This window comes from Perognathus longimembris, chromosome 16, assembly GCF_023159225.1.
Source record: "Perognathus longimembris pacificus isolate PPM17 chromosome 16, ASM2315922v1, whole genome shotgun sequence".
Lineage (NCBI taxonomy): Eukaryota > Metazoa > Chordata > Mammalia > Rodentia > Heteromyidae > Perognathus > Perognathus longimembris.
Window position 1 is genome coordinate 35,584,495 of NC_063176.1, and position 26,313 is coordinate 35,610,807.

Consider the following 26,313-nt stretch of genomic DNA (forward strand, 5'->3'; position numbering starts at 1 on the left):
TAGGCATATGACCTTCTGGTCAAATGTCATTGTAGATGGAGTCATGTTCAAATGAGAGCTTTAGTGCAGGCCCAATCCAGTATAGCTGGTGGCCTTAGAAGAAGGGGGATTAGGACAGAAACACAGAAAGTGGGAACGCCATGTGAAGACAGCACAGACACTGGAGTTATGCTGCCACACATCATGGGAAGTCAAGGCCATCTTACTGGCTGAGTAAGGGAGTTTTCTCCCCTAGAGGCTCTGCCATATCTTTGATTATCTTTGGTCTTCTAGCCTATAGAACTTCATGACAAAAGATTTTGCTTATCTTTAGTCTCTTGGGTATAGCAGCTGTAAACGAGATCTGTACATTACAACTGTAGTCAATATCTGTATCAGTCCAGGACCCAAGGGGTGACTGACAAAGAGTGGCCTAACCTTAGTCCCAGCTTGCCTGTGTTGTACCAGAGAACAAGTAGTGGAATGAACGAATGCTCTGACTTCTTTGGCCTCTCATGCTCTGCTGGCTTGTGGAGCCCCTCAGTGTCCAAACCTACCTAGGGAGTTCAGTGATGCAGGAGGTACATTGTAGTCTCTCGGGACTCAGCAGTGTAGTAGGGGAGGACAGGATTTGAGATAAGGGGCATGTGTGTTTCTAAAACAAACTCTTATGTCTAACAATGTATTTAGCATATCACTAGTCCCCATCAAATACTTGTAGCTATAGTTGATTGTTTATGTTAGAATCTAGGGTTCAAGGCTGTGGAATTCATTGAACAGATTCTCACTAAGTACAGAATGTAGTGCTGGATCTTGGCCCTGCCCTGAGGATAAGCAGTCAGCAAAATTAACTGTCCTTGTCTGCACAGTCCAGTGGGCAGCAACTATATTAGCCTGGGTTAAATACCCGTGAGACTTTGCTTTTATAATCTTCATGGGGAGTGTTAACTGCTCACTAGATACTCCCCTATCCGTATAGAGCACAAGCTTCCCAAGGCCAGTGATGAAGTCTCCCATGTTACTGCTGATTTCCAGGACGCAACCCATGTCTTGGTGCTCCTGAATGAATTAATGAATGCCTTGTATTTACTTGTGAGTTGCTTAAAATATACAAAATTGGAAACACTAAGTATATTAGGGATTTATCTATTTTAAAGAATTGTTTTAATTAATCCTTTACAAAAGCAAGCATGTTGTGGCAAGTAAAATACCTTGTACTTTATCTAACGGGTAGATCTGTGTTTGGGGAACTTTGCTTTTACTTTTGGTTTTTGGTTTTACTGAGACTATTGTTTATTCAGTTTTAGAGACTGGCAATTACCTTTATTTTGGAGGGGGTACCAATTGGCCCCTAACACTATGTACTGAATGTAAACATGTAAGATGCATTGTGTGTGGCAGCCTGTTCACACTCAATTCAGTGGTTTGAATCCAAACTTGGAATCTAGTTCCATATTTCTTCATTTTGTTTTTTTCTTGTGTTGGTACTAGGGCTTGAATTCAGGTCCTGGGTACTGTCCCTAAGCTTTTCTGCTCAAGGCTAGCTCTCTACCACTTGAGCCACAGCCTCACTTCTGGCTTTCTTGGTGCTTAATTTGAGATAAAAGTCTCATGGATTATCTTGCCTGGACTGGCTTTGAACCATGATCCTTATATCTTAGCCACCTGAATAGCTGGGATTATAGGCATGAGCCATTGGCACCTGGTGAGTATTTCTTAACTTTAATGATTAAACAAAATCTTTGCTACTTCTTATCAGATTAGAAATTAGTAACTCTCAAGCCCTCCCCATATTACAATATATGTTAGCTGAAAATTTAAAAAATACTTTAAAAATGAGTCAGTCGAATCAAAAGAAGCAGTTGTGTAAGACTGGGGAATAGCTCTATTGGTAAGATTTCTTTCCTAGCAAGCATAGGGTGCTCAGTTCATTTTCCAACCCCCATGCACACACAAGAAACAGCATTTATGTGGTAGACTTTCTTTAGTCTTAAAACGTTTTCTAGTATTAAATTAGGGCTATTAACTCTACAGGGTCTCCAAAATACCCTTGCCACAGGGAAAGCTGCACTCCTGTGATGACCATATAAGGAACACATTTCATTTCTAGGAAAAATATTACCGAATCCACAAGCACTTGTGTTTCTAATAGCTTCAGAATAGGGAAATTTAAAGCAAATGGAAAGCAGCTGACTTAACCATTTTCTCACAAAAAGTTTCACTGTTTCTGCATAAAGATGTATAATGTATTCCTTAGAGACCTGACTGCAATTATGGCATCCTTTATTCAAATGAGTGAATAGAGAATTTCATTTTTGTACTTACCACTAGTATGGAATGCCTTCTCAGCTTAAAAGAAACACAGGAAATTACTTGTAAAAACATTAATGAAGGACATCAAAGATAAAGTGAAAGCAGGTTTAAAACTACAGTGGTTTTTCCTTCTTCCCTGACTTTGAGTCTTATGGGAAAGAGTTGTGTTAGGTTTTTTTTTTTTTTTTTCTCTCCAGAAGGTTTATTTTGGAGTTTATAACTTGGCTGAAAGAATATTGAGCACTAAGAAGATAATTCCTGCCAGGCGGTGGTGGCTCATGCCTATAATCCTGGCTACTCAGGAGGCTGAGATCTGAGGATTGCAGTTTGAAGTCAGCCCAGACAGGAAAATCCATGAGATTCTTACCTCCAGTGAACCCCCAGAAAACCAAAAATGGTGCTTTGGCTCAAAGTGGTAGAGTACTACCCTTGAGCAAAAGAGCTCAAGGATAATGCTCAGGCCCCAAGTTCAAGCCCCATGATGGACACAAAAAAAGGTACTTCCAACTTGGATAAATCTTAAGAATTACTTTGCCACTGAGATCTTAACTATAAAGAACGGCACAATTAGAGGGAATGGTGAGTTATGCACTTAGACATTCTTAGGAGAAAAGACAAGAAGCCACTCTTCCATGTTTGGTGAAAGACAGTCCTTTATTTGTGTTGAACTTTAGGTGACTGTTGGTCTGGGACTGAGGGTTTCCCAAGATACTGGACTTCCAGGGCTGCACCTACCAGAGTTCCAAGATCCATGAAGGCTGAACTCTAGCTCAGCTGCCCTGTTAGTTACGAGTCTTAGCTCCTACATACTGGTGACCATGCCAGTCATCACTATGGGAACCCTAGATACTCACATGCACTCAAAAGTCCTAGAATGAACAGGAGTGGCATTGGGGCTAGTCTTGTCCCATCGACAAGACAGCACTGAAATAGGGTACATACATGAGTCTATCTTGTTTTAAATATCCTGTTTAATTAGTTTAAGTGCCTTTGGAGCAAAACAAGTAGACACAGGCAAGAAGCAATACAAATCAAAAATCCAGTGCATGGGAACAAAGGGAAGAATTCAATTCAGTTGATAAACTAATCAAATCCTCGCTATTTGTGGCAGTATTTACACTCTCTGGTTTTCACATTATAGGGTCATTATAATGGTGTTCAGTGTGTAGATAATTTGGATGGGTAAAAGGAGATAATGAGCCTCTTTAGAATGATAGGTCACCATCTTGCTCCCTCATCTCACCTCCTCTGAATCAGGGAATTTACTCCTAGCAAGGATAGAAGGGATGAAACAGAAGAAAGATATCTGACTATAAGCAGGTTTAAGTAAGTGGCAGGGCATGAAATGACTTGAAAAATCCCTAATGACAGGGTTGGTGTGCAGAATTAAGTGTGTGTTATACTTACATGTAAATAATATAGATATGAAGTACAGTTGTGCTGATTATAAAACCTTCCCTCAGTCCTATTAAAAGAGATTATAGTGGGTAACCTTTGGTGGAAACACATTCCCATTATATTTCAAATATAGTCAATATATTCTTTCTTTAACCGATTGATTTTCATTCTTTCCCTTTAACCATGTGCTTGTTCACAGAGATACAGCTGGAAGTCATGTTGTCATGACAACAGTTCCCCACTGGGAGGAAAGATTCTTTCAAATGACCAGTGACTGGGATTTTAATCACTGATTTATATTGATAGACAAACAATTTAGGGATGGAGGGTTTGTAATTACATCTGATTTTGGCTTTGTATTTTCTCTCGTACTGACATGTAATTTTTGAACATCTGTTTGTTATGGTAAGTAATTTTTATACAAATACATACAAGTCAATTTTGATCTGTGCTGTGTTGTCAATAATAATAATCTCAAGACATATGGATTCCCCCTGCTTAAAATTTTGTTAGGACTTTGTTGCCTTTGTAAATTCTAAACTCAGAGACACACATGTACCATATTTACATTTAACCACTGAGGGAAAGGAATGTTTCAGTAGAAACTTGAATATGAGATAGAAATTTACCCTGAGTGCTTTGTTTCTAAAGGGAGATTAGTAGCACAGGATGAAGAGATTAATTTTTTAAATGGGTGATTGGTAAAATTTGGGGAAAAACATGAACAAATTTTAGTTTCAAATAGAAAAGATTCCAGCACAAAAGAACATCACAGGCAAAGACCTGGGAAGCCGAAATGTACAGCATGTCATGAGAGCAGGGTGTGTACAGTTGGACTATGGATGGGAACAGGGAGGGGGCTACAGTAACAAGATTGTGAAGGGAGGGGGCCTTGAATGCAATGCCATGCTAACGAAAGGCAGCTCATTGTAGATGGAAGAACAAGAATGGATTGAAGTGGGTCTTTTCTAAGAAATGACAAGCCTTAGTACAGTTGGAAGGTATAGTACAGTCATGATGTCTGATTGCTTTCCATCCATGGACAAGCATTCCAGTGTGTTAACTAACTTTTTGTTCAAGAGCATGCTTGACAATATGCATTTTCGTTTTGGGAGTGAAGGCCATTTACTCAGAGCACTTTTCCCATGCATTGTGATTTATTTTTTTAAATTTTATTGTCAAGGTGATGTACAGAGGAGTCACAGTTACATCGTAAGGTAGTGAGTACATTTCTTGTCATATTTGTTACACCTTCCACATTGTGCATCCTGCATTGTGATTTAAAGACATCCATTTATGCTGAGTACATCCAGTGCATTGTTTATACTGCTGCCTGGTACTCCATTGTATGAATCCAGCACATTTTACCTTCCTTCTTCTAGAGTGAACACCCTAGAATGTATCCTCTAATGGAAGCATGTGGACAGTATAACATATATATGGCTTGATACTGCTGGATCTGCAGGGAATATATTTTTTGTTTTCAAAGAAATTAGATTTCTCTCTTCTTCTTTATGGACATAAAGATATAATTTCATGTTTTGATTCCTGTAAAAATACAGCATTTTAATTGTTGATTGAATTAGATTCTTTCGATGGGCAGGTGAGTCAAGTTAAGCCTTACTTGTTTTTTCTAGGCGTAGTTCACCAACTGATTTTTGTACATATGTTTATCAAATAGACCAAGTGGCATGAAAGAGGTCATGCTTTCTTTCCCAGAGCAACCAGGTGAAATCTGAGCAAAGTGCAAGTATAGGTAACTTTGTTCATAGTAAGAAAATTTCAGTTCTTGCAGAATGTAATTTCAAAATGAATTAGTCACTGAAGCAGAAAGTGAGGAGGATTTAAAAAGAGTATCATTCTTAAAGGGAAAACTGTGATCTATGGAAAATTTATACCAAAAACAAACACTTGTTTTTTTGTTGCCAGTCCCAGGGCTTGAACTCAGTGCCTCATGAATAAATATATTGCACTTACACCATAAACCTTCCACATACTCAGCTTACTTCCTCACAAGTGGTACTCTACAGCTTGAGTCATGCATCCAGCCCTGCTTTTTGCTGGTTAATAGGAGATTAATTTGAGTCTCATAGGCTTTTCTGCCTGAGTCGGTCATGATCCTCCAAGTGTCAGTCTCCTGAGTTGCTAGGATTATAGACATGAGCTACTGGTGCCCAGCCTGAATTTGTGTGTGTGTGTGTGTGTGTGTGTGTGTGTGTGTGTGTGTGTGTGTGTGTGTGTGTGTGTTTAAAGCAATTTATACTCTTCATTTCTTCAAAGGGAATTAACAGAAAAATAGTTTATTCTTTTACACAATTCATTTCTGCTCCTCGCTCAGTAGTTGGATTCTTCCCACTGTAGTATCCTAAAGGGAGGAATAAAGAATGCACTCAGTTCATTCATCAAAGCACATGTACAGCCCAGCAAGGGCACAGCTTGCTTCTTTGAGGAGGGAAGCACTAATGATATCTAGTGTGAGGTTCTCCATACATGGTACACTTCCTCCCACTGATGTCTGCAACAAGGAAGACTTAGACACAGTTCCTGAGAGAGAGTTCCTTTAATACCCACTTCTGAAACCTAAGGATCGTGTGTGTGTGTGTGTGTGTGTGTGTGTGTGTGTGTGTGTGTGTGTGTGAAATGATCTTCTCTCAAAGGCCTTTAATTTAGAGTGATTTCTTTCATAGAGAAAATGATGAAGAGTACTAAAGAAGAAGAAGCTTAGAACATAAAGGGATTGAAGGACAAATAAACTATTATTGGTAAATAAACACAAACTACTAAGAGATTTAGGAAGAGAGAAATGGTGGTAACCCAAGACAAAAACCTTATAAAAACCAGTTTTTCCAAATGCAAGCTGGCAATTTTAAAGCAACTATTTCTGTAGTATAAGAAATTTGGCATTTTCCCCAGAGACCCTGAAGATAAGAAATCTCTGATGTCTCAAGTGCGTTTTTCTTGTGGGAAGATAATTTTAGCATTTTGGCTAGGATTTAAGAGCAAGTGGGTTAAGTAGTATATTTGTGTGTGAATAAAAAAAATAGCAAACATTGGTTCTAGATCTTTTTGGGATGTCATAGCAAAGTAAGACTTAAGATTCCTTTCCCTTCCTTTACATTCTTCCTTTTTCTTTTTTCCCTTCCTCTTTCCTGAAGCTCTCATTCATATAGACATAATGTAGGCAGCCTCTGTAATTTCTTTTTTTTTTTTTTTTTCTCAAATTTTTATTGTCAAACTGATGTACAGAGAGGTTACAGTATCATACGTTGGGCATTGGATACATTTCTTGTACTGTTTGTTACCTTGTCCCTCATGCCCCCCTCCCTCCCCCCTTTCCCCCCCCCCCAGTGTTCAGTTCACTTACACCAGACAGTTTTGCAAGTATTGCTTTTGTCGTTATTTCTCTTTTTTTACCCTGTGTCTCTCAAATTTGGTATTCCCTTTCAATTTCCTACTTCCAATACCAGTAAACACGGTTTCCAATATACTCAGATAAGATTACAGAGATAGTGTAGGTACAACCATAGGAAGGTGATACAAGAGCATCATCAATAATAGAAACTACACATACACCTAGGACGTTGAAAGTAGTTACAACTGTGATATATCAATTGTTTCCATAACATGGAGTTCATTTCACTTAGCATCATCTTATGTGTTCCTAAGGGTATAGCTATTGGGCCTTGTGAACCTCTGCTATGGCTTGCCTAAACCTGTACTAATTATTCCCAATAAGGGAGGCCATAGAGTCCATGTTTCTTTGGGTCTGGCTCACTTCACTTAGTATAACTTTTTCCAAGTCCTTCCATTTCCTTACAAATGGAACAATGTCATTCTTTCTGATAGAGGCATAAAATTCCATTGTGTATATGTACCACATTTTCCTGATCCATTCATCTATGGAGGGGCATCTGGGTTGGTTCCAGATTCTCGCTATGACAAATTGTGCTGCGATGAACATTGTTGTGCTGGTGGCATTACTGTGATTTTGTTTGTGGGCTTTTGGATAGATACCCAACAGTGGGGCTGCTGGGTCATAGGGGAGTTCTATATTGAGCCTTCTGAGGAATCTCCATACTGCTTGCCAGAGTGGCTGAACCAGTTTGCATTCCCACCAACAATGAAGTAGGGTTCCCTTTTGGCCACATCCCCTCCAACAATTGTTATTATTAGTTTTCTTGATATATGACATTCTTGCTGGGGTGAGATGGAATCTCAATGTTGTTTTGATTTGCATTTCCTTTATGGCCAGTGATGTAGAGCATTTTTTCATATGTCTATTGGCCATTCTCATTTCCTCATCAGAGAAGTTTCTTTGTAAGTCTTTAGCCCACTTGTTGAGGGGGCTATTGGTTCTTTGCGGTTTTGTTTTGGAAGAAGGTAATTTTTTTAGTTCTGCATATATTTTAGAGATGAGGCCTTTGTCTGTTGAATGTCCGGTAAAGATCTTCTCCCAGTCTGTGGGCTTTCTGTTTATCTTGAGAGCTATGTCCTTTGCCATGCAGAAGCTCTGCAGTTTAATGCAGTCCCATTTGTCCAACTTTTCTTTGATTTGTAGCCTTTCAGGGTCTTTGTTAAGGAAGTTCTGTCCTGTGCCAAGGAGCCCGAGTGTTTCTCCTGCTCCTTCCTTTAGTGTTTTCAGGGTGCCTGTTTTGATTTCAAGGTCTTTAATCCATTTGGAGTTTATTTTGGTGCAGGGTGATATACAAGGATCTAGTTTTAGTTTGTTGCATGTGTTGAGCCAGTTTTGCCAGCACCACTTGTTAAAGAGGCTATCTTTCTTCCATACTATTGTTTTAGCTCCTTTATCAAAGATTAAGTAGGCGTAGTTCTGTGGGTTTAATTCTGGGTCTTCAATTCTGTTCCATTGGTCTTCAGGCCTGTTCCGGTGCCAATACCAAGCTGTTTTTATTACTATAGCTTTATAATACAGCTTGAAGTTGGGTATTGTAATTCCTCCAGCACTGTTCTTTCTGCTTAGGAGTGTTTTTGCTATTCTAGGTCTTTTATTGTTCCATATGAATTTCTGGATTGCTTCCTCTATTTCATTAAAGAATGGTGTTGGGATATTAATGGGTATTGCATTGAATTTGTAGATAGCCTTTGGCAATATTGCCATTTTGATTATATTAATCCTCCCAATCCAGGAGCATGGGAGGTTTTTCCATTTCCTTAGTTCTGACTTAATTTCGTTTTTCAAGGTTTTAAAGTTCTCCTCAAAGAGGTCTTTCACTTCTTTGGTTAAGTTTATTCCTAGGTATTTTATGTTTTTGGGGGCTATTGCAAAAGGAGTTGCTTTCCTGATTTCAGCCTCGGTCTTCGGGTTGTTAGCATAGAGAAAGGCTGTTGATTTTTGAAGGTTTATTTTATAACCTGCAACTTTGCCAAAGTTTTGGATCAGCTCTAGTAGCTTGGGGGTAGAGTCTATGGGATTCTTTAGGTATAGGATCATGTCATCTGCGAAGAGAGAAAGTTTAACTTCATCTTTTCCTATTTGGATCCCCTTTATATTCTCTTCTTGCCTAATTGCTCTGGCTAGGAATTCTAGTACTATGTTGAAGAGCAGGGGAGAGAGTGGACATCCCTGCCTTGTTCCTGATTTTAAAGGGAATGGCTTTAGTTTTTCACCATTTAGAGTTATGCTTGCTGTTGGTTTGTCATAAACTGCCTTGATTATATTCAGGAATGTTCCCTGGAATCCCAGTTTTTCCAGGGCTTTTAGCATAAATGGGTGCTGGATTTTATCGAACGCTTTTTCCGCATCCAGCGATAAAACCATGTGGTTCTTTACCTTGCTCCGGTTGATGTGGTGGATTATATTAATTGACTTGCGTATATTAAACCAGCTTTGCATCCCTGGGATGAATCCAGTTTGATCGTGGTGTATGATTTTTTTGATGACCTGTTGAAGTCGATTGGCCAGAATTTTGTTGAGAATTTTTGCATCTATGTTCATTAGGGAGATTGGTCTGTAGTCCTCTTTCCGTGATGAGTCTCTGCCTGGTTTTGGGATGAGGGTTATACTGGCTTCATAAAATGAGTCTGGTAGTGAACGTTCTCTTTCAATTTCATTGAAGAGTTTGAGAAATATTGGAGTGAGTTCTGTTTTGAAGGCCTTGTAGAATTCTGCGGTGAATCCGTCTGGACCTGGGCTTTTCTTGGATGGGAGATCATTTATTGCTGTTTCTATTTCAATACTGGATATGGGTCTGTTTAGAAGGTTTAAGTCTTCATAGTTGAGTTTGGGGGTATCAATTTTTTCTAGGAAATCATCCATTTCTTCCAAGTTCTCGAATTTGTTGGCATAAAGGTTTGCAAAATAGTCCCTTATTATTTTCTGAATTTCGGTTATTTCTGTGGTGATGCTACCTGTTTCATCTCTTATCTTGTTTATTTGAGTGTGCTGCCTTCGTTCTTTGGTCAGGTTTGCCAGGGGTCTGTCTATCTTGTTGATTTTTTCAAAGAACCAACTCTTTGTTTTGTTGATTCTTTCGATGGTTTTTTTAGTCTCTAATTGATTTAATTCTGATTTGATTCTAATTATTTGCTTCCGTCTATTGACTTGGGGTTTGGCTTGCTGTTCTCTCTCCAGAAAATTAAGGTGCTTTCTTAAATTACTGAGTTGCTGTTTCTCCAGTTTGTTGATGTATGTACTCAGAGATATAAATTTTCCTCTGAGTACTGCCTTTGCTGTGTCCCAAAGGAGCTGGTACTTCGTGTCCTCAACTTGGTTGAAGTCCATAAACATTTGAATTTCCGTTTTAATTTCTTCAATGATCCACTGATGGTTCAGCAGTGTGTTCTTTAGTCTCCATGAATTGTGGGATTTTCTGTGGTGGCTGAGTGAGTTGAGCTCTAATTTTATTCCATTGTGGTCTGAAAGAATGCAGGGAATGATTTTGATACTTCTGAATTTGTACAGATTTTCTTTGTGCCCTAAGATGTGATCTATTTTGGAGAATGTTCCGTGTGCTGCCGAAAAGAATGTGTATTCTGTCCTTGCTGGGTGGAATATTCTGTAGATGTCGATTAAGTCTAGTTGGTCTATGCAATTGTTTAGTTCTGTGGTTTCTTTGTTCAGTTTTTGGCGTGTTGATCTGTCCAGTGGTGATAGTGGAGTGTTAAAGTCCCCCACTATCATTGTGTTTGGGTCTATGAATGTTTTTAGAGCCAATAGTGTTTGTTTGATGAAGTTGGGTGCTCCTGCATTTGGTGTGTAGATATTTAGGATGGTTATTTCTTCCTGTTGGAGAGATCCTTTTACTAGTATGTAGTAACCTTCTTTGTCTCTTCTTACCTTTTTTAATTTGAAGTCAATTTTGTCTGATACTAGGATTGCAACTCCAGCCTGCTTATGGGGGCCATTTGCTTGATAGATTTGTTTCCAGCCTTTCACTTTTAGAAGATGTTTACTTTTGCTGGATAGATGTGTCTCTTGGAGGCAGCAGAAAGATGGATCTTGATTTTTGATCCAAGTTATGAGCCTATGTCGTTTGATTGGAGAATTAAGTCCATTAATGTTGACAGTTAGGATTGAGAGGTGATCGTTTGTTCTTTTCATTATCACTATCTTGTTTAAAGGTGTGTCTTCCCATTTCTTGATCTAGTGTTTACTAATTAGGGTTCATTTCTCTGTCTGTGTTGGGATCTTGATTATTTTCCCTGTAGAGTACATCTTTAAGGATTTTGTGTAAAGCTGGTTTGGTGGAGATATATTGTTTCAGTTTTTCCTTATTGTGGAAGACTTTTATTTGACCTTCGGCTATGAAGGAGAGTTTGGCGGGGTACAGAATTCTTGGTTGGTAGTTATTTTTATTTAGAGTTTGGTATACTTCATTCCAGGCTCTCCTTGCTTTCATGGTCTCTGCTGAGAAGTCTGGGGTAATTCTGATTGCTTTTCCTTTATATGTGATTGTTTTCTTTGCCCTAACAGCTTTGAGTATTTTTTCCTTGCACTCTGCTGAAGCTGTTTTGATCACAATGTGTCGGTGGGAAGTCCTATTCTGGTCAGGTCGATTTGGGGTTCTAAATGCTTCTTGTACCTGTATAGGCCTTTCCTTCTGGATGTTTGGGAAGTTCTCAGCTAGTATTCTGTTAAATAGGTTGCCTATCCCATTAACCTCTTTCTCCAAGTTTTCCTCAATACCTATTATCCTTAAATTGGGCTTCCTGATTGTGTCTTGAATCTCCTGTAGCGATCTGTTTTGTTGCTTGGACTGGATTTGTATTGATTTTTGATCTTTCTCCATAGAGTCTAAGGAATCTTCAGCTCCTGAGATTCGATCCTCTGCTTCAGTTAGTCGGGACTGTAGGCTAGCAACTTGATTTCGAATCTCTTTTCCTTCTGACTGGTCTTTCCTGATGATTTCCATGTCATTTCTTAGGTCCTGTATGGACTTCTTTACTTCATTAACTTCATTACTTTGGTTTTGAGTGTTGTCTCTCAAATCTTTAAGTTGGGTAGCTATCTTTTCATTTGACTCTTGAAGCTCACTTATCTTTCTATTTGTGGATGCCATGAAATTCTCCATTAATTTTTGCTTTGCCTCCTCACGCTCTAACATAATTGACTGAAGAGATTCAAACTTTTCATTTATCATGTTTATCAGTAAACTTTGTAGAGCATTTTGGGGGTTTTCTTCTATGTTTTTGATTGACTGTTCTGCTTCCTGCTTGTTTTGAGTGGGGGATAAGACTTCATTATTTGCCATCTTTCTTGTGTTTCTTCTGCCCATTTGAATTGGGAATGCCAGTCTACCAGCACCTGTGAGCACTGTTTAAGACCCAAAGCAGCCCTTACCAAGCACTGTTGTGTAAATCTTACAATTTCACAATTATATACAGATACCTTGTATACCTGTCTATAAAGTTAGATTTGGTGTTCCTAAAGAATACAATTTCAATATAACATCCGATCCTGGGCCCTGTATTCAGTAGTTACTTATTTACTGTTACAACCCTATATGCAATTCTTGTTTTTATATTAAGTTCTTTTAGGACTGGTTTTCTCTATGAACCCCTTTGATTCACTCGTATTAAGCTGGGATACCCTCTATCCAATAACCAGGAGTCAATGGAACCTGGAGGTCCAGGCAGTAAGTCAGGCGGGTAAGTTGGAGGTAGTAAAGAGAATAGAGTAAAGTGTATTGGGGGGGGTGATTTTGGTTTAGTTTCAGTGACGTGGAAATGTGGAGAAGAGTAGAATCAGTAGAAAGAACATTGATAAAATGACAGACACTGGAGAGTTAGCAGAAAAGGGTGTAGGTGTTATTTATAGGAAAGTAATTTTTAAAGGAAGAGGACGCATCGAGAGAAATGAAGTAAAAATACTGGAAGACAGAAACACAAAACAGAGAAAAATTATTTAAAAAGGAAGCATAAGTAGATAAAAAGGAAAATAACAGAAAAAGAACAACCCAAACAAATAAACAAACACAAAAAAAACTTGATAAAACAAACCAATAAAAATGGAAAACAAACAAAAAACAAACAAACCAAAAAAAAAAAAATAAAATAACCAGCCAATGATGTTTCAGGTGTGAAAAAATTAAAAAGAAAATTTAAAAGAAAAGTTTTTTAAAAAAAAATGTTTGAAAAGAAAAAGAAACCAGTCTCTGATTTCCCTGCAATGGACTGCAGTCTATTTTCCTGATTGGCTGGTTTGACTTGATTTCAGTTGGCAAGGGGTGGTTCTGTTCTGGCCTTCTCCCCTGTTGGTGCAATCGTGGGTCTCTGAGATTCCCACAGCTTGCAGGCAGGCCTTGGGCGTCCTCTGTCGATGGGGACGTGAGCAGTCTCAGGAACTGTGGCTCCTCTGTCTGCTGTGGGGCCGCTGCCTTTGATGCCTGGTCTTGACTACGCTGTGACCACAGCAGGGTGGGGCGCCTCTGGGCTGTTTTGCTCCGCTGAGCGTTGCTTGCCTGAGGGAGGCGGCCTCTGTGGCATATGTAGCTATGGAATACAGCTCCGTTTTGGGCTGGGAATTAGCTTCCTCTGTGATGGGACCGTTTAGCTGTCCCTGGAACTGTTTGTTCCTCCGTCTGTTGTTTCCGTGCCCCTGGTAGCTGCTCGCAGCTTTTGCTTTAAGTTTAGAAGTTCCGGCGGGCAGGGCGGGGCATCTCTGGCTAAGCCCCGGACTCGCCTCCCGCCAGGGCAGGGGGGCAGGGGGCGTTCTTCTGGGCTGGGCTGGTTCTCACTGATTCCGCCCCTCCTGCCCTTTTCAAAGATGGCTTTTTTGACCTCACTTTCCCCAGGCCCGCTTCAGTTCCAGTCTGGTCTGACCCTATGCCAGTGTCAAAGATGGCGCTTTGCTCTGGCGGTGGGGACAGGGATGCCTTCCAGAAGCTGGACTGTGGGCACAAGTGATGATAAATTTTGGGGGTACTCACGCTGTCTCTGCGATGTGAGGTCCTCCGTGCTCGGCTGCCGTCTGGAGTATTTAACACTTTAGCTGTGCGGAGTGCGGGGGCGGGGGAGGCTGTGCCCGGCACTGTGCCGGAGCCGGCGCTGGCGCGGCGCGGCGGCGGGACGCCGCTCGGAGCTGAATTATGTGCTTTCAGACCAGCAAAGTCGATTTTTCCTTCCTGTTCAGAATCCCTGTACTGTTAGAAATTACTTTGGCTGTCTTTCTCGGAGAAAGAGTTTCTATGAGGTGATAAAGCTATGATATCGGAGGGAGCGCTGCAAGGGCTCAGCCACTCCTCCGCCGTCTTCTCTTGGAATAGCCTCTGTAATTTCTGAGAATGAAATCTGCATAAAGGATGTCACTCTAAACTACATGAATGTTCAGTCAGGACATTTACATTGCACTCTGCCATGTGTGAGACATGTTTTTCTAACCTTGGTTGATTATAATAAAAAGAGAAGTCTAGGCTTTACCTGAAAGAACTTAGATGTGTTTAATTTGCGATGAGTAGCCTCTAAATGAAATTTTCTTTTTTTTTTTTTTGTTATTAGGAACTTGAAATTTAAACACTGAGATGCCTTACATCCTAATCTACACAAAAAGGGAGTTATTTTACACTTTGAACACAAGTTTACTCTTTGAGATTTTTGGGAGTAATTACCCTAGTTACTTTGTCCATTCCTGGAATTTTGGCTGTGTTACCTAATATTGTATCATGCTAGATTCTATTTTGAGTAAATTATGACACCTGTATGCATGCAACCCTGGCAGATGGGATACACAAATACCCCTGCCTCTTTTCTCTCAATAGCCCAGCATCTTGAAAAATTCAGAGCTTTGCATGTTACTCTTTCATTGCTTGAAAAGAGAAATCAAACTATCCCACAAATGTGTGTCATCTAATGGATTTTGCCATTTTATTTTTCTCTGGGAGATCTTTGCTTTACTCTCTTAGTGTACAATTATGGAGGCTATGGAAGAAGAATGATATAACTTGAAGAATTAAAAAACCTTGAACCAAATGAATGGCTAGATGTTGCTTTGGGTTGGTTGAATTCAGGAGATCCTCTCTTTTTTGGGGGGATAGGTGGGGGAGTCCTAGGGCTTGAACTCAGGGCCTGGGCACTGACTAAACTTCTTCTGCTGAAGGCTAGCACTCTACCACTTGAGCCACAATGCCACTTCTAGCCTTTTCTGTGGTACTGAGGAATCGAACCCAGGCCTTCATGCATGCTAAGCAAGCACTCTACACTAAACCACATTCCCAGCCCCAGGAGATCCTTTTTATTGTTTATAAAAAGTTAGGTTCAAGCCATGAGTGAGACTGTACTAAACTCTGCAGACTGCATGTGACACTATGTGAAATGAGGAGTGCAGCCTGAACCCCAACCCATGAACTCTGACTCTAGTAAAATGGCTTTTACTTTACTTTTTAATTTTATTTTATTGTCAAGGTGACATACAGAGGGGTTAAAGTTACATACATAATGTAGTGCATACATTTCTTGTCACACTTGTAACCCCTTGCCTCAAAAATGACTATTATTTTTAAAACAGTGGGTGTTGGAATTGTTTGTTGTGGAGCAATAGCTCACAAGAATATAGAGCTTCTTCATTATTCACCATAGCCAAGATATGGAATCCACCCAGATGCCCCTCAGTGGATGAATGGATCAAGAAATGTGGTATGTGGACACAATGGAATTTTACTCATCCACTAGAAAGAATAATATTATACCACTTATAAGGATATGGAAAGACTTGGAAAAATATATTAAATGAAGATGGCCAGACCCAGGGAAACAAAGCTTGCACGTTTTCCCTCATTGTGCCTATAAATCTACAAGTAAACATGTTGAGTGGTATGCAAGTGATTCCAAGTGAATTAACTGAAGTGTAATTGACTCTATGAAGAACTCAAATACTATCATTCTTTTTAGAAAGACTAGGCCAAAGTCCAACAAAATCTTCACCACGAAGTGGATACATGCAAGAAAGCGTTGGGGCCAAGGGGGAGGGATAGACAAACGATGGGGGGAAGGAGGAGAACGCAGTCAAGAATTTATTGGGTATACCAAAAAATTAAGTAAGGGAAGGGATAGGCCAAATTGGGATGAGAATGTTGAAGGGGGGGTGTCTCTAATCAAGACACGTTGTATTCATAAACTGCTAATTGTTAAATAGCAACTCCTGTACAACTACTTAAAGATAATTAAAACATTTAAAAATAGAAAAAAAAAAGTTAGGTTCAACAGTTTCTGCACTTGATGTATCAATGTTTGGGAAATAAGATGCTAGGACTGATGGCTGGTGGAAAACAAATGAATGATGGAGTTAATTTCTACAAATCTGATGCTTTAGAAAGAGTATCGGTCGAGTTAGACATCAAAAGACTGGTTTTCGTACCCATATCTGTAATTTAGATTACTATAGGTTTAGAGTTGAACAAGAGGTTGCAAAGTGACTCCATTAGAATCTGGGTTTTTTATTGTTGTTGTTTGGGGTTTTTTTGGTTGTTGTTTTTTTTTTTTTTTTTTTTTGGCTAGGTGCTAGGCCTGGAATTCAGTTTCTTGCTGTTAAGATGAATGAGTTAGAGATCACCCTGTTAGTAACACAAGACTTAATAGTAACAGTCACTTGTTACAATAGAAAAGTATTTCCCTTTCATATAGAAACCTGGAAGTAGCAGGCCATAGATATTATGGCTTTGCTCCAGGAAGACCTCAGAAACTGGATTTTTTTCTTTCCTCCTACTCCCCTAGCCCTAGGGTGTAGCCTGTGTCTTTAGGAAGCAAAGCAGCATCTCTGTTCCAGACAGCAAGGAAAAGTATTCTTGCCAGGTCTTTTTCTAAGGTAGTCTTTTGGAAATTGTCACAGAATCCTTGAGCTTAACATGCCAGTAGTTAAAATGTTCGTTGGGTGTCCATACCTCACTGCCAAGGAGGATGTGGTCTTTAAGTAACTGTGTATCCAATTGAAAGTTCAGATTGTCACAGCAAAGAGAACACTACATAGTGTTATCTTCAGGAGATTCCAGACACTAGCTTCTTGTCATAAACAAAGGGGAAAGTACAAAATGCTTTGCAACACCTAGCTTCACTGTTATTTTAAATTGTTTACATGCATTTATCTGTTATTTGACATAATTACTATTTATTACATGATTAGCAAAGCAAAACCATCCCAACAATTCATCCTTTATAGTCAGTAACTGCCTTTCTACTTCCAGTGTTCTATGTATGTGTTGATTTCCTATTAGATTTGGTTCTGAGGAAAACAGTGCCTTTTCTTGATAAACATCTTTTACTAGTTAACTAAGACTGCAAATTTTTTTGGAGGAAGTAATTAAATTTCATTGAGAGTTCAAGACCTGCTGGGCTTATATCTGGAGAGCCTGTGTCCAAAATTTCTTCTCCATTCCATGACTCTATTCTCTCATTCTTTTATTGGTTGAAATGTTTATATCCTTTATATAAGATGCTTACAATTTTTTTTTCAGTTAGGTGGAGAATAGAGGAGCCATTTAAAAAAAAACTGATTCTTTTAAATGTATTTTTTAAAACTTAATCTCAGAAATGCATTTTTCGTTATGCTCTTCCTCTCCACCCATAATCTAAAGTCTTATTTTATATCAAATATTAAAGCTTGTCCATTAGCCACTCTGGCAGCTTGAACATTTGCTTCATTTCTGATTGTTTCTTCAAAAGGCACTTTTACCTTTAATATTCATGTAAGTTTCCAAACTGAAATACAGCGAGGTTTTTCCATAGAAAATGGTAAGTTGTTTTCTAACTTTGAACATGTTATTTAACATTGCCAAAATCTGTTTCCCTTACTTGTGAATGTGAGTGATACTTTCTTTGTGCATGGTTTTGTGGGATCAGAAGAGTATGGATTCACTACAGTACTTGGAAGGTTCATTGATGCACTAGAAAAGTGTGCTGTGTTTCCTGTATCAGAAACACAAAGTATGCATTTGAATCTTGTGAGTGTAATGTTCCCACACATAGATTTTTTTTTTTTTTTTTGGCCAATCCTGGGACTTGGACTCAGGGCCTGAGCACTGTCCCTGGCTTCTTCCCGCTCAAGGCTAGCACTCTGCCACCTGAGCCACAGCGCCCCTTCTGGCCGTTTTCCATATATGTGGTGCTGGGGAATCGAACCGAGAGCTTCGTGTGTAGGAGGCAAGCACTCTTGCCACTAGGCCATATTCCCAGCCCCCCACACATAGATTTTTTATTTTGGCACCCACTCTGGCTTGCTGTTTTTAATGTGCTGATAAAAGGCCAACTTGCCCTTGAATATTTTATCTGCTTCCCAGATTCTCAATAATCATCTTTTAGTCTAATATTGAAAGTAGATGCCAAGTCCAGTCCTAACAACTTGGAGTTGTTCCAAGCAAGTCCTGAATAGCTTGTACCTTCTGATTATGGCTGCTGGGTACCAGCTGCAGGACCACAGCTACATGAGAAGATTTGCCTAAATAATGGGAAAGAAAATTGACCCATTTAATATTCCTTCAAAGCTATCTGTCTTGAAGGAGTATGGTACCTCATATTCACATGGCCAGGACTATACCTGCAGTTGTGTTCTGTTTCTTCTGCTGCTGCTCAGTGTGAAATAATAATAAAACGAAATGGGAATTTTGGGTTGAAGGAGGATACACTTTCTGACTGGTGTTTGCAGTTACCCTTTGCATTATTTCCCCTATAATCATAGTTCTTCCTTTAATACTGTGTTTAAGACTAGGCACTAAATATTCAAACATAAAAGCAAAGAATTGAATGCTTGATTAGTCATTCCTCCTGCCAGACTGTCTTCATGCCTGGTGTTGAACAGAATGTATTGTGGCCAGTCAGTCAGTGAGGGATACAGGCTGGCAACTGGTGGGAAACGTAACACAGCCTGCCTGGAGACTTTATATTCTATATTTTAATATGTATGTTTAAATATTATCAGAATATTGCCGATTTCACAATCCCTATTAGCTATTTCATTCCCCACCCAGTGTTTTGCTCAGGCTTTTACATTCTGGAGATATGTCTCAAGAGTAAATGATGAATCTTCACAGACGTTTTAAGTTTCCTTCCTTCCTTCCTTCCTTCCTTCCTTCCTTCCTTCCTTCCTTCCTTCCTTCCTTCCTTCCTTTCTTCCTTCCTTCCTTCCTTCCTTCCTTCCTTCCTTTCTTCCTTCCCAGTAGCAGTTATAAATCATACCCTCTTGTACCTTGTACATACTAGAATATAAGCTCTTAGCTTATATTCATATAATCTTAAGATTTTAATGTCTTCTTTTGTAACTAGTTACAAAATATATGTGAGTGGTATTGTGTTTAGATATTTAGAAGCTGCCACTCTCATACAATTTGCCTCAGATACACATATGCATATATTTTGGATGGATGGATGGATAAACAGATGTACATATTTTCCTCAAGTGCTTTTTAGCCTCTTGCATTTCATGCTTTTTAGTTTTAAGTTTCCCTGAAATTTCCTGTTTTATTTTGGTTAACAGTTTGAAAATACAAGTCATAGTTTTCCTTCTATCTTCCACCATCAGATAGATCACTTTTTTATTGATTTTTGAAATTTAATTTTATTGTCAAGGTTATGTACAAAGGAGTTACAGTTACATATGTAAGGTAAGGAGTACATTTCTTGTTCAACATTGTTACCTTCTCCCTAGTTTTTCTCCTACTTTCCGTGTCCCCCTCAACACTCCCTCAAGTTGTAAAGTTCATTTCCAACATATTGTCTTGTATCAGCCCACCCTTTGTTCTTTGCCTCACCCTTTTGCTGTTCCCCTTCCCTTAATCTAATTTAGATAAACATGTGTGTGTGTGTGTGTGTGTGTGTGTGTGTGTGTGTGTGTGTGTGTAATGCACAGGATACCTAAATCAAATACAGGGATAACAGGGGATAAACCAAAAGAGAAAAACAAATAAAAGCAAAAAGAAATAACTTCTCACAGTACATAAAAAACAACAACAAAGAAAAACCTCTTGTTTCCATATCTTGGAGTTCATTTCAATTAGCATCATCTTCTATGGTAATATGTACATAGCTATTGTAATTCTCTTCTAGGCCTTAGATCACTTCTTATTCCAGTACTTTCCCAAGAACACAAGGTAGGGCCAATGCAAACTCAAAAGAAGAATGCTTTAAACACAAAACACACCTCACTCATTTTATCTCAGCTTTATTTCTTCTTCAGTGGCCTCAACTACATGCCTTAAAACAGCCACACACTGGTTAAAGAAGTGCTATGGTACTAGTGACATTGCTTAGCAGGTAGGTGCTTGCCTAGCATGCTGAGTTCCTGGGATGTATACCCAGGGGACCCCCCCCCCCCCAAAAAAAAAAGAATGCATGCAAGTGTGTTCTCACATGAGTCATCATTTCTAAATTGACATTGCATAGTCGGTGTTGTCATTTAGTTTACTTGATTTAAGTAAAAATTACCTTTTTAATTGGAAAAATGTCTGGTTGTTACAAACTCTAAGAAATGAAGAAGCATTGTGACTGATTCCACTTTAAGAATTTTTTAGAAGCTGGAATGCAGCTCAGTGGTGGCACATGCTTATATGTACCAGGCCCTGGATTTGATCACAGGAGAAAGGGAGGAAAGGAGGAGAGAGAGGAAGAGAGTTATATACTAAAGAATGCCCCCTCCCAGCCACATTTGAGTGAAGCAGTTGATAGCTAATGATAACAAACACGAGCTGAATGACTACTCTGTGCCCAACTTGGTGCTGGGTTCTTGTTTTGAAGAACGTCAGCCCCGTGAGGCAGGAGCAGCCATTAGCTCTGTCTTGCAACAAGCCATCAGGACATTAGAATTTAAGCCACTTAGCCTCCATCTCACTAGCTAGCAAGCATAGGAACTAGATGCAAATCTAGACTAGGGAGCTAGAGAACTTGTTTCTCTCTAGTGTGTTTAAATTTTAGGAGTTTTATGGTGCTTTTATGCCAAAAGTACTTGATAAAACATACAACATATGTTCGTGTGCAAAGGTCCAAATGTAAAGACCATACAAATATTGAGATCTTAGAATATTTACACAACTTTCACAGGAAAAAAAAGAGTCCTCAGCTACGAATAGTTCTCTATGTCAGAGATACTAAAAAAAAAACTTAATATAAGTTTTTCAAGGATAACATGGAGAAAAGTGTTAGAACATTCACACTGCCCAAACTGTTACAGGTTTATTGCAACTTAAACAATATGAAGGTAAGAAAGCTGGAAGTTGAGTACAAAGTGCTGCTTTTTAATAGCCATACCAAAGGCTGAATCAAGTGTTGCAAATTAACATCAGAAAATACAAGGGCCTTGACACTAGTCCTTTCTGGTAGGCTGGAAAGTCAAGATTCTGACACTTTGGGATTAATTCCCAAACAACAAACACATGTTGAATGATCCCTCGGTGCTGGGTTCTTGGTTTTCCATCAGCCCTGTGAGGTAGGAACAGCCATCAGCTCTATCTTACAACAAGCCATCAAGACATCACAATTTAAGCCACTTAGCCAAGGTCTCATCAGCTAGCAAGCTGTTTCCATGACCAGCATTTTGACCAGACCTTTGGCCCATTTAATGCCAGATTCCAAGCAACATCTCTGCTACTCAGAACCATCTAGGCTTGGAGGCATGGCTCTGTGGTAATTATGCTGCAGGAAATGAAGAGCCTTATTTGTTCTAATCAGACACTGAAGATCTGAGTTTGGAAAAAGGGTACTAAGTAGTGATGAGGGAGAGAGAGGGGGGAGGTAAGTAGTGATGATGGAGAGAGAGGGGAGGTAAGTAGTGATGAGGGAGAGAGAGAGGAGGAGGGAGGGAGACTGAAGACAGGGACACTGGGCAATAGGAAAAGGTTTTAAAAGTTGAATTCCATTTTTCTAGTTTCTACTACAGCTTCTGGCTCTGTCAAAAATAACATTGTTCAAAAGGAAGTATAGTATCAGCTACAAGCTATAAGTTTGGGAAGACTTTGGAAATAGAGAATGAATTTTTTTCTAAGAATGGGAGCATTGTGTAACTTATTCTTCTGATTTTTTTTTTAACACAAATCACATACAACCTTCAATTGTCCCTCTGTGAAATGAGCCAGACCCAAAGAAACATAGACTCTATGGTTTCCCTTATTGGAAATAAATAGTATTTGTCCAGGATAGTCCTAGCAGAGGAGCACAGTAGCTATGTACATATGAACACATAAGATGATGCTTAGTAAAACGAGCTCCAAGATTTGGAAATAAGTGGTTTGCCTTTTTTGTCATTTTCAACATACCATGTGAAATTACGCCTTTTTCTTTTGTCTTCTTTCCCCATGGTTTTACTCCTGGTGTTACTGTAACTGACTTTGTTACCCTGGGTGTTGTATGTACGATTATTAGAACTAGGGAAGGGGAACACCAAAATGGAGAGACAAAGGCAAACCAATGCAACAGCAATACTTACAAGACAATATGCGTTAAACAATTGTACAACTTGGGGAGCGTGGGGAGGGGAGAAGGTGGGAGAAAAACAAAGGAGGAGGTAAGTTTGATAAGAAATGTACTCACTGCCTTACGTATGAAACTGTAACCCCTCTGTACATTACTTTGACAATAAATAAATATTAATTTTTTTAAAAGGCGAATCCTTAGCCATTAAGGCTTTAAACCTACTCATATGTGACTCAGACCACTAGAGTGACATTTTGGTCAGAATGGTATAACAGAGTTTTTCTGCCACATAACCTTTGCACCTGCTGGCCCTCTTCTGGGAAGGTTGGCCCCTTCTAGTATGGGGAGAACTTGCCTCCCCAAAGATCTTTCAGTCCATCTTATCTCGACAGCCCACCTGGTCCCCATATGTGGTTGAATATCCACTCCCCGTGTTTCACTCAGTAGCCAGTGGTTTAACGGGAACAGTGACTACTGCTTCCCTTTTCCTAGGCCACTGCTGCTCAGAAGCATAGGGCCTTGAAGCCAGCAGTGGAACTATTAGGAATATTAGTTCTTGGGCCCCAGACCTATTGAATGAGAAACTATGCATCTCCCAAGTCTGCTGGATACATCTGTCATCGTCACTTCTGACCCCCTATGCTCTGAAACCAAATGTGGCCTGGAGTAGACAGGAAGAACTTGGGAAATGAATACCTGCACTCACCTTCCTATTCTAGCTGCCTCTTGCACACCCGAAGCCACGGATACACAAACCCCAGGGCAGAGAGTGAATGCTGCTCTGAGAACCTGAGTAATCTTTTGCTTTACAGTCCAGACCTTGCTAAATATAAGACTCCCAGTGCACCCATTCCTCCTTCTCGTGCCCTCTGCAGCAGGAGAGGAAATTTCCAGCCACTGCTAGATGCTAATTTGTTCTTATTTGACCCTTGAGTTCCTAAAAGAGAGGACAGGAGGGAGTGAATAGAGGCTGCTTTGCTTCTCTGCACATCCCAGCCAGGAAGCCAGCCCTGGAGGAAGCTGGGGAGGAGCTGGCCCTTAGCTGGTACCCAAAGTGACTGGAGTGGGCTGGGTCCTTACCGTGCACAGCAGGTCCCTTGTTCCTACATCAAGTATTGCTTTTGGCCCAAGAGGCTTCCAGCACAAGGAGGACTTTGTAGGGCTTTTGGCACTGCTATTTTTGCTCTCTGACTTCCCCTTGAAGAGAACAATAGGCACACACAAGAAAGGGCCCCAAAACCACTCTGAAAGGACACCTGTGGCTTTTAGCTCCTACCTCTACCTGACCTGTTCCCTGTGAGCAAGTGACAGGACCTTCAGGAAGATGCAGTGATGACAGGAACCTGGGGGAAGTATCTCAGGTTCAAGGCCAGGGTGGAGGGAAGAAAGAGAAACACTGGGTTTAGTCTCCTCTCTACCAGACACTTTAGGGTTTTGCTGATGGTAGGAAAGCTGGAGTGGCTGGCCTGCCTTGCTGGAGTTGGACAAGGATAGAAAGGAGGCCTGAGTAAAAAGCCTGCATTGAGAGTCCATAGCAGAACATAGTTACCTCCTTGGTACCTCCATCTTCTGCCTTCTCTGAGCCTTAGAAATGGGGTAAGTAGTTTGGCCTTCATTGGATCCCTGCCATAAAGGACACATGACACACAGTCAGCCTTGAATCCTTGCTCTTGTCTCTTGTCTTGTTTTCTAATCTCAGCTACACAATGATAGTTACGACCAAGTATTGAAAGACCTGAATCCAGCCTTGCTTCCGAGCTGGGGGTAAAGTGAGCATTTAATACAGTACTAGATGTGGAGATGTGCTTGATGTTTTTTTTCCTAATTAAGGACTCAGACCCACAGGAAGGGGGAACCAAAAAAATCATATACAGATCAAAGCAGCTAATCATTTGGAGGTGGGTCTGTGTTTGAGAAACTTAAGAAAAAGAGGGAACATAAATATTTATCTCAAAAATTGTGAAACATTCTTTTCACTTTGGCATTGAGAAAGGAAGACAGACATGTAGAGAAGAAAGAAGATTTGCCTTATGATTCAGAGACAAGGCTGACCAGCCATGTCCCTGGTGAAGGGTGAAGGAAAAAGCCCAGCTGGGCAGGTGGGGTAGTCTTTTTTTTTTTTTTTTCCTCAAATTTTTATTATCAAACTGATGTACAGAGAGGTTACAGTATCATACGTTGGGCATTGGATACATTTCTTGTACTGTTTGTTGCCTTGTCTTCTCTCTCCTTCCTCCTCCCGTCCCCATCCCGCGGGGGCCGGTTGGGGGGAAAGCGAGTCCCGTTCGCGCTCTCCCCCCTTCACCTCCGGGGGTGCTCCTCCCGTCCGCACCCGCGTTCCCGGCGCCGTTGGGGGTGAAGGAGCGGTCCCTCTCGCTCCTTCCCCCGCCATCCTCTGGCGGGGAGGACGGCACGTCTTGAATTGCCTCAAAGTGTGGCCCTGAGATTAAACTGACAACTGTTGATTGGACAAAAAGTAAGATTGTCTTCTTTAACCCTTATCCTGTGAATCTCATAGAATGATTCTGTAGTCATCATTCTCCCCGGGGGGCGGGGGGGAAAGGTAACATGACTTTCATAAGTTGGGGGGAGGCCTTTAATATATAATAATATTTGCAAAGTGATAGAGGAATCCAGTAAATTCTTTGTATAGCCATGTGACTTTTGCTGGGGCAGTTGATTCTGGTTCATGGAACTTTAGCTTGTTCATAGGGTTCTTGGAATGATAGGCTGACTCTACTTTGTCCATCGTCTCAAGTGTCAGCCTGCTTTTCCAGTGTTTTCCTTGTGTCTGTCTGCCCATGTCACCCCCTTACCATACGTTGTAGCCAGAAGAAGATTGTAGTTCTGCCTGGGAACACATCTGCCTATGGGTTTTGTCCAGCTATCGGTGCTGCAATTTAAAAATTCCTTTCCTCTTTTTAATAAAAGTCTCCTTCCCCCCCCCCCCCCATTTTCCAGCAGATATCTGGAATGATCACTCCTTTCAAACAGATCCGGATCTGCCACCTGGCTGGAAAAGAGTGAACGACATTGCTGGCACCTACTACTGGCACATCCCGACAGGAACAACTCAGTGGGAACGGCCTGTGTCCATCCCAGCAGATCTTCAGGGTTCTAGGAAAGGGTCTCTTAGTTCTGTAACGCCATCTCCCACCCCAGAGAATGAGGTAAAATGGAATGTCTTTTTCCGGCTTAGTAGAGGGGATATAACTTATGATTTCTCTTTAGACTATTTGCTTCCGCCCCAACAGGTCCTTGAGGTAAGCTTCTTGATTATCACGCATCTTGCATTTGAAATCTCAGTAACACTTCCTCCTAGTAAATAATGTTGATACCCATCTTTCAGGGCTGTTTTCATTTTTAATGGCTTTTGGTCTCTTGAAACACCATTCTAGGTACAGAAAGCAAGAGGGGCTGATTAATGAGATGTGGTTAAGAGTCCTTAGGGCTCTTAGAGGCATAATTTACTCTGCAGGTGCCACTGCATAGGGCTGGCTCAATAAAATATTTACACAGAAAACATCTCCTGGTCAGGTGGGTTATAATTGCCACGTGTCTTAGTAGCCTTGAGTTCATTGCTAGCATACAGAGGATGTCTGCAAGAATAAACCCTGAGTTCTTAAATGTTTAATTTCTTTTTTTAAAGAAAAAGAGAGAAATCTGTTTATTTAGTAGAAGTGACATTATTTTAGAAATAATTAGCAGCATAAATTTCTCCTATTCCTGAAGAAGAAATCTGGGTGTTTAAACGAATAATTTCATTGTGATATTTAT

The 26,313-nt window shown here is 40.2% G+C and overlaps 1 protein-coding gene across 13 annotated transcripts in view; it reads left to right on the plus strand.

The window, feature by feature from the left end:
* Apbb2 (amyloid beta precursor protein binding family B member 2) overlaps positions 1 to 26,313 on the plus strand; it is a 277,295-nt gene that overhangs the window by 153,764 nt on the left and 97,218 nt on the right. For 9 of the 13 annotated variants that reach the window (XM_048364644.1, XM_048364643.1, XM_048364650.1 and 6 more), the window contains one exon: positions 25,498 to 25,706. In XM_048364644.1, the coding sequence (XP_048220601.1) occupies positions 25,498 to 25,706 (209 nt within the window). The remainder of the gene's footprint in view (positions 1 to 25,497; positions 25,707 to 26,313) is intronic. The other 4 variants (XM_048364648.1, XM_048364651.1, XM_048364655.1 and 1 more) reach the window with 1 other exon arrangement.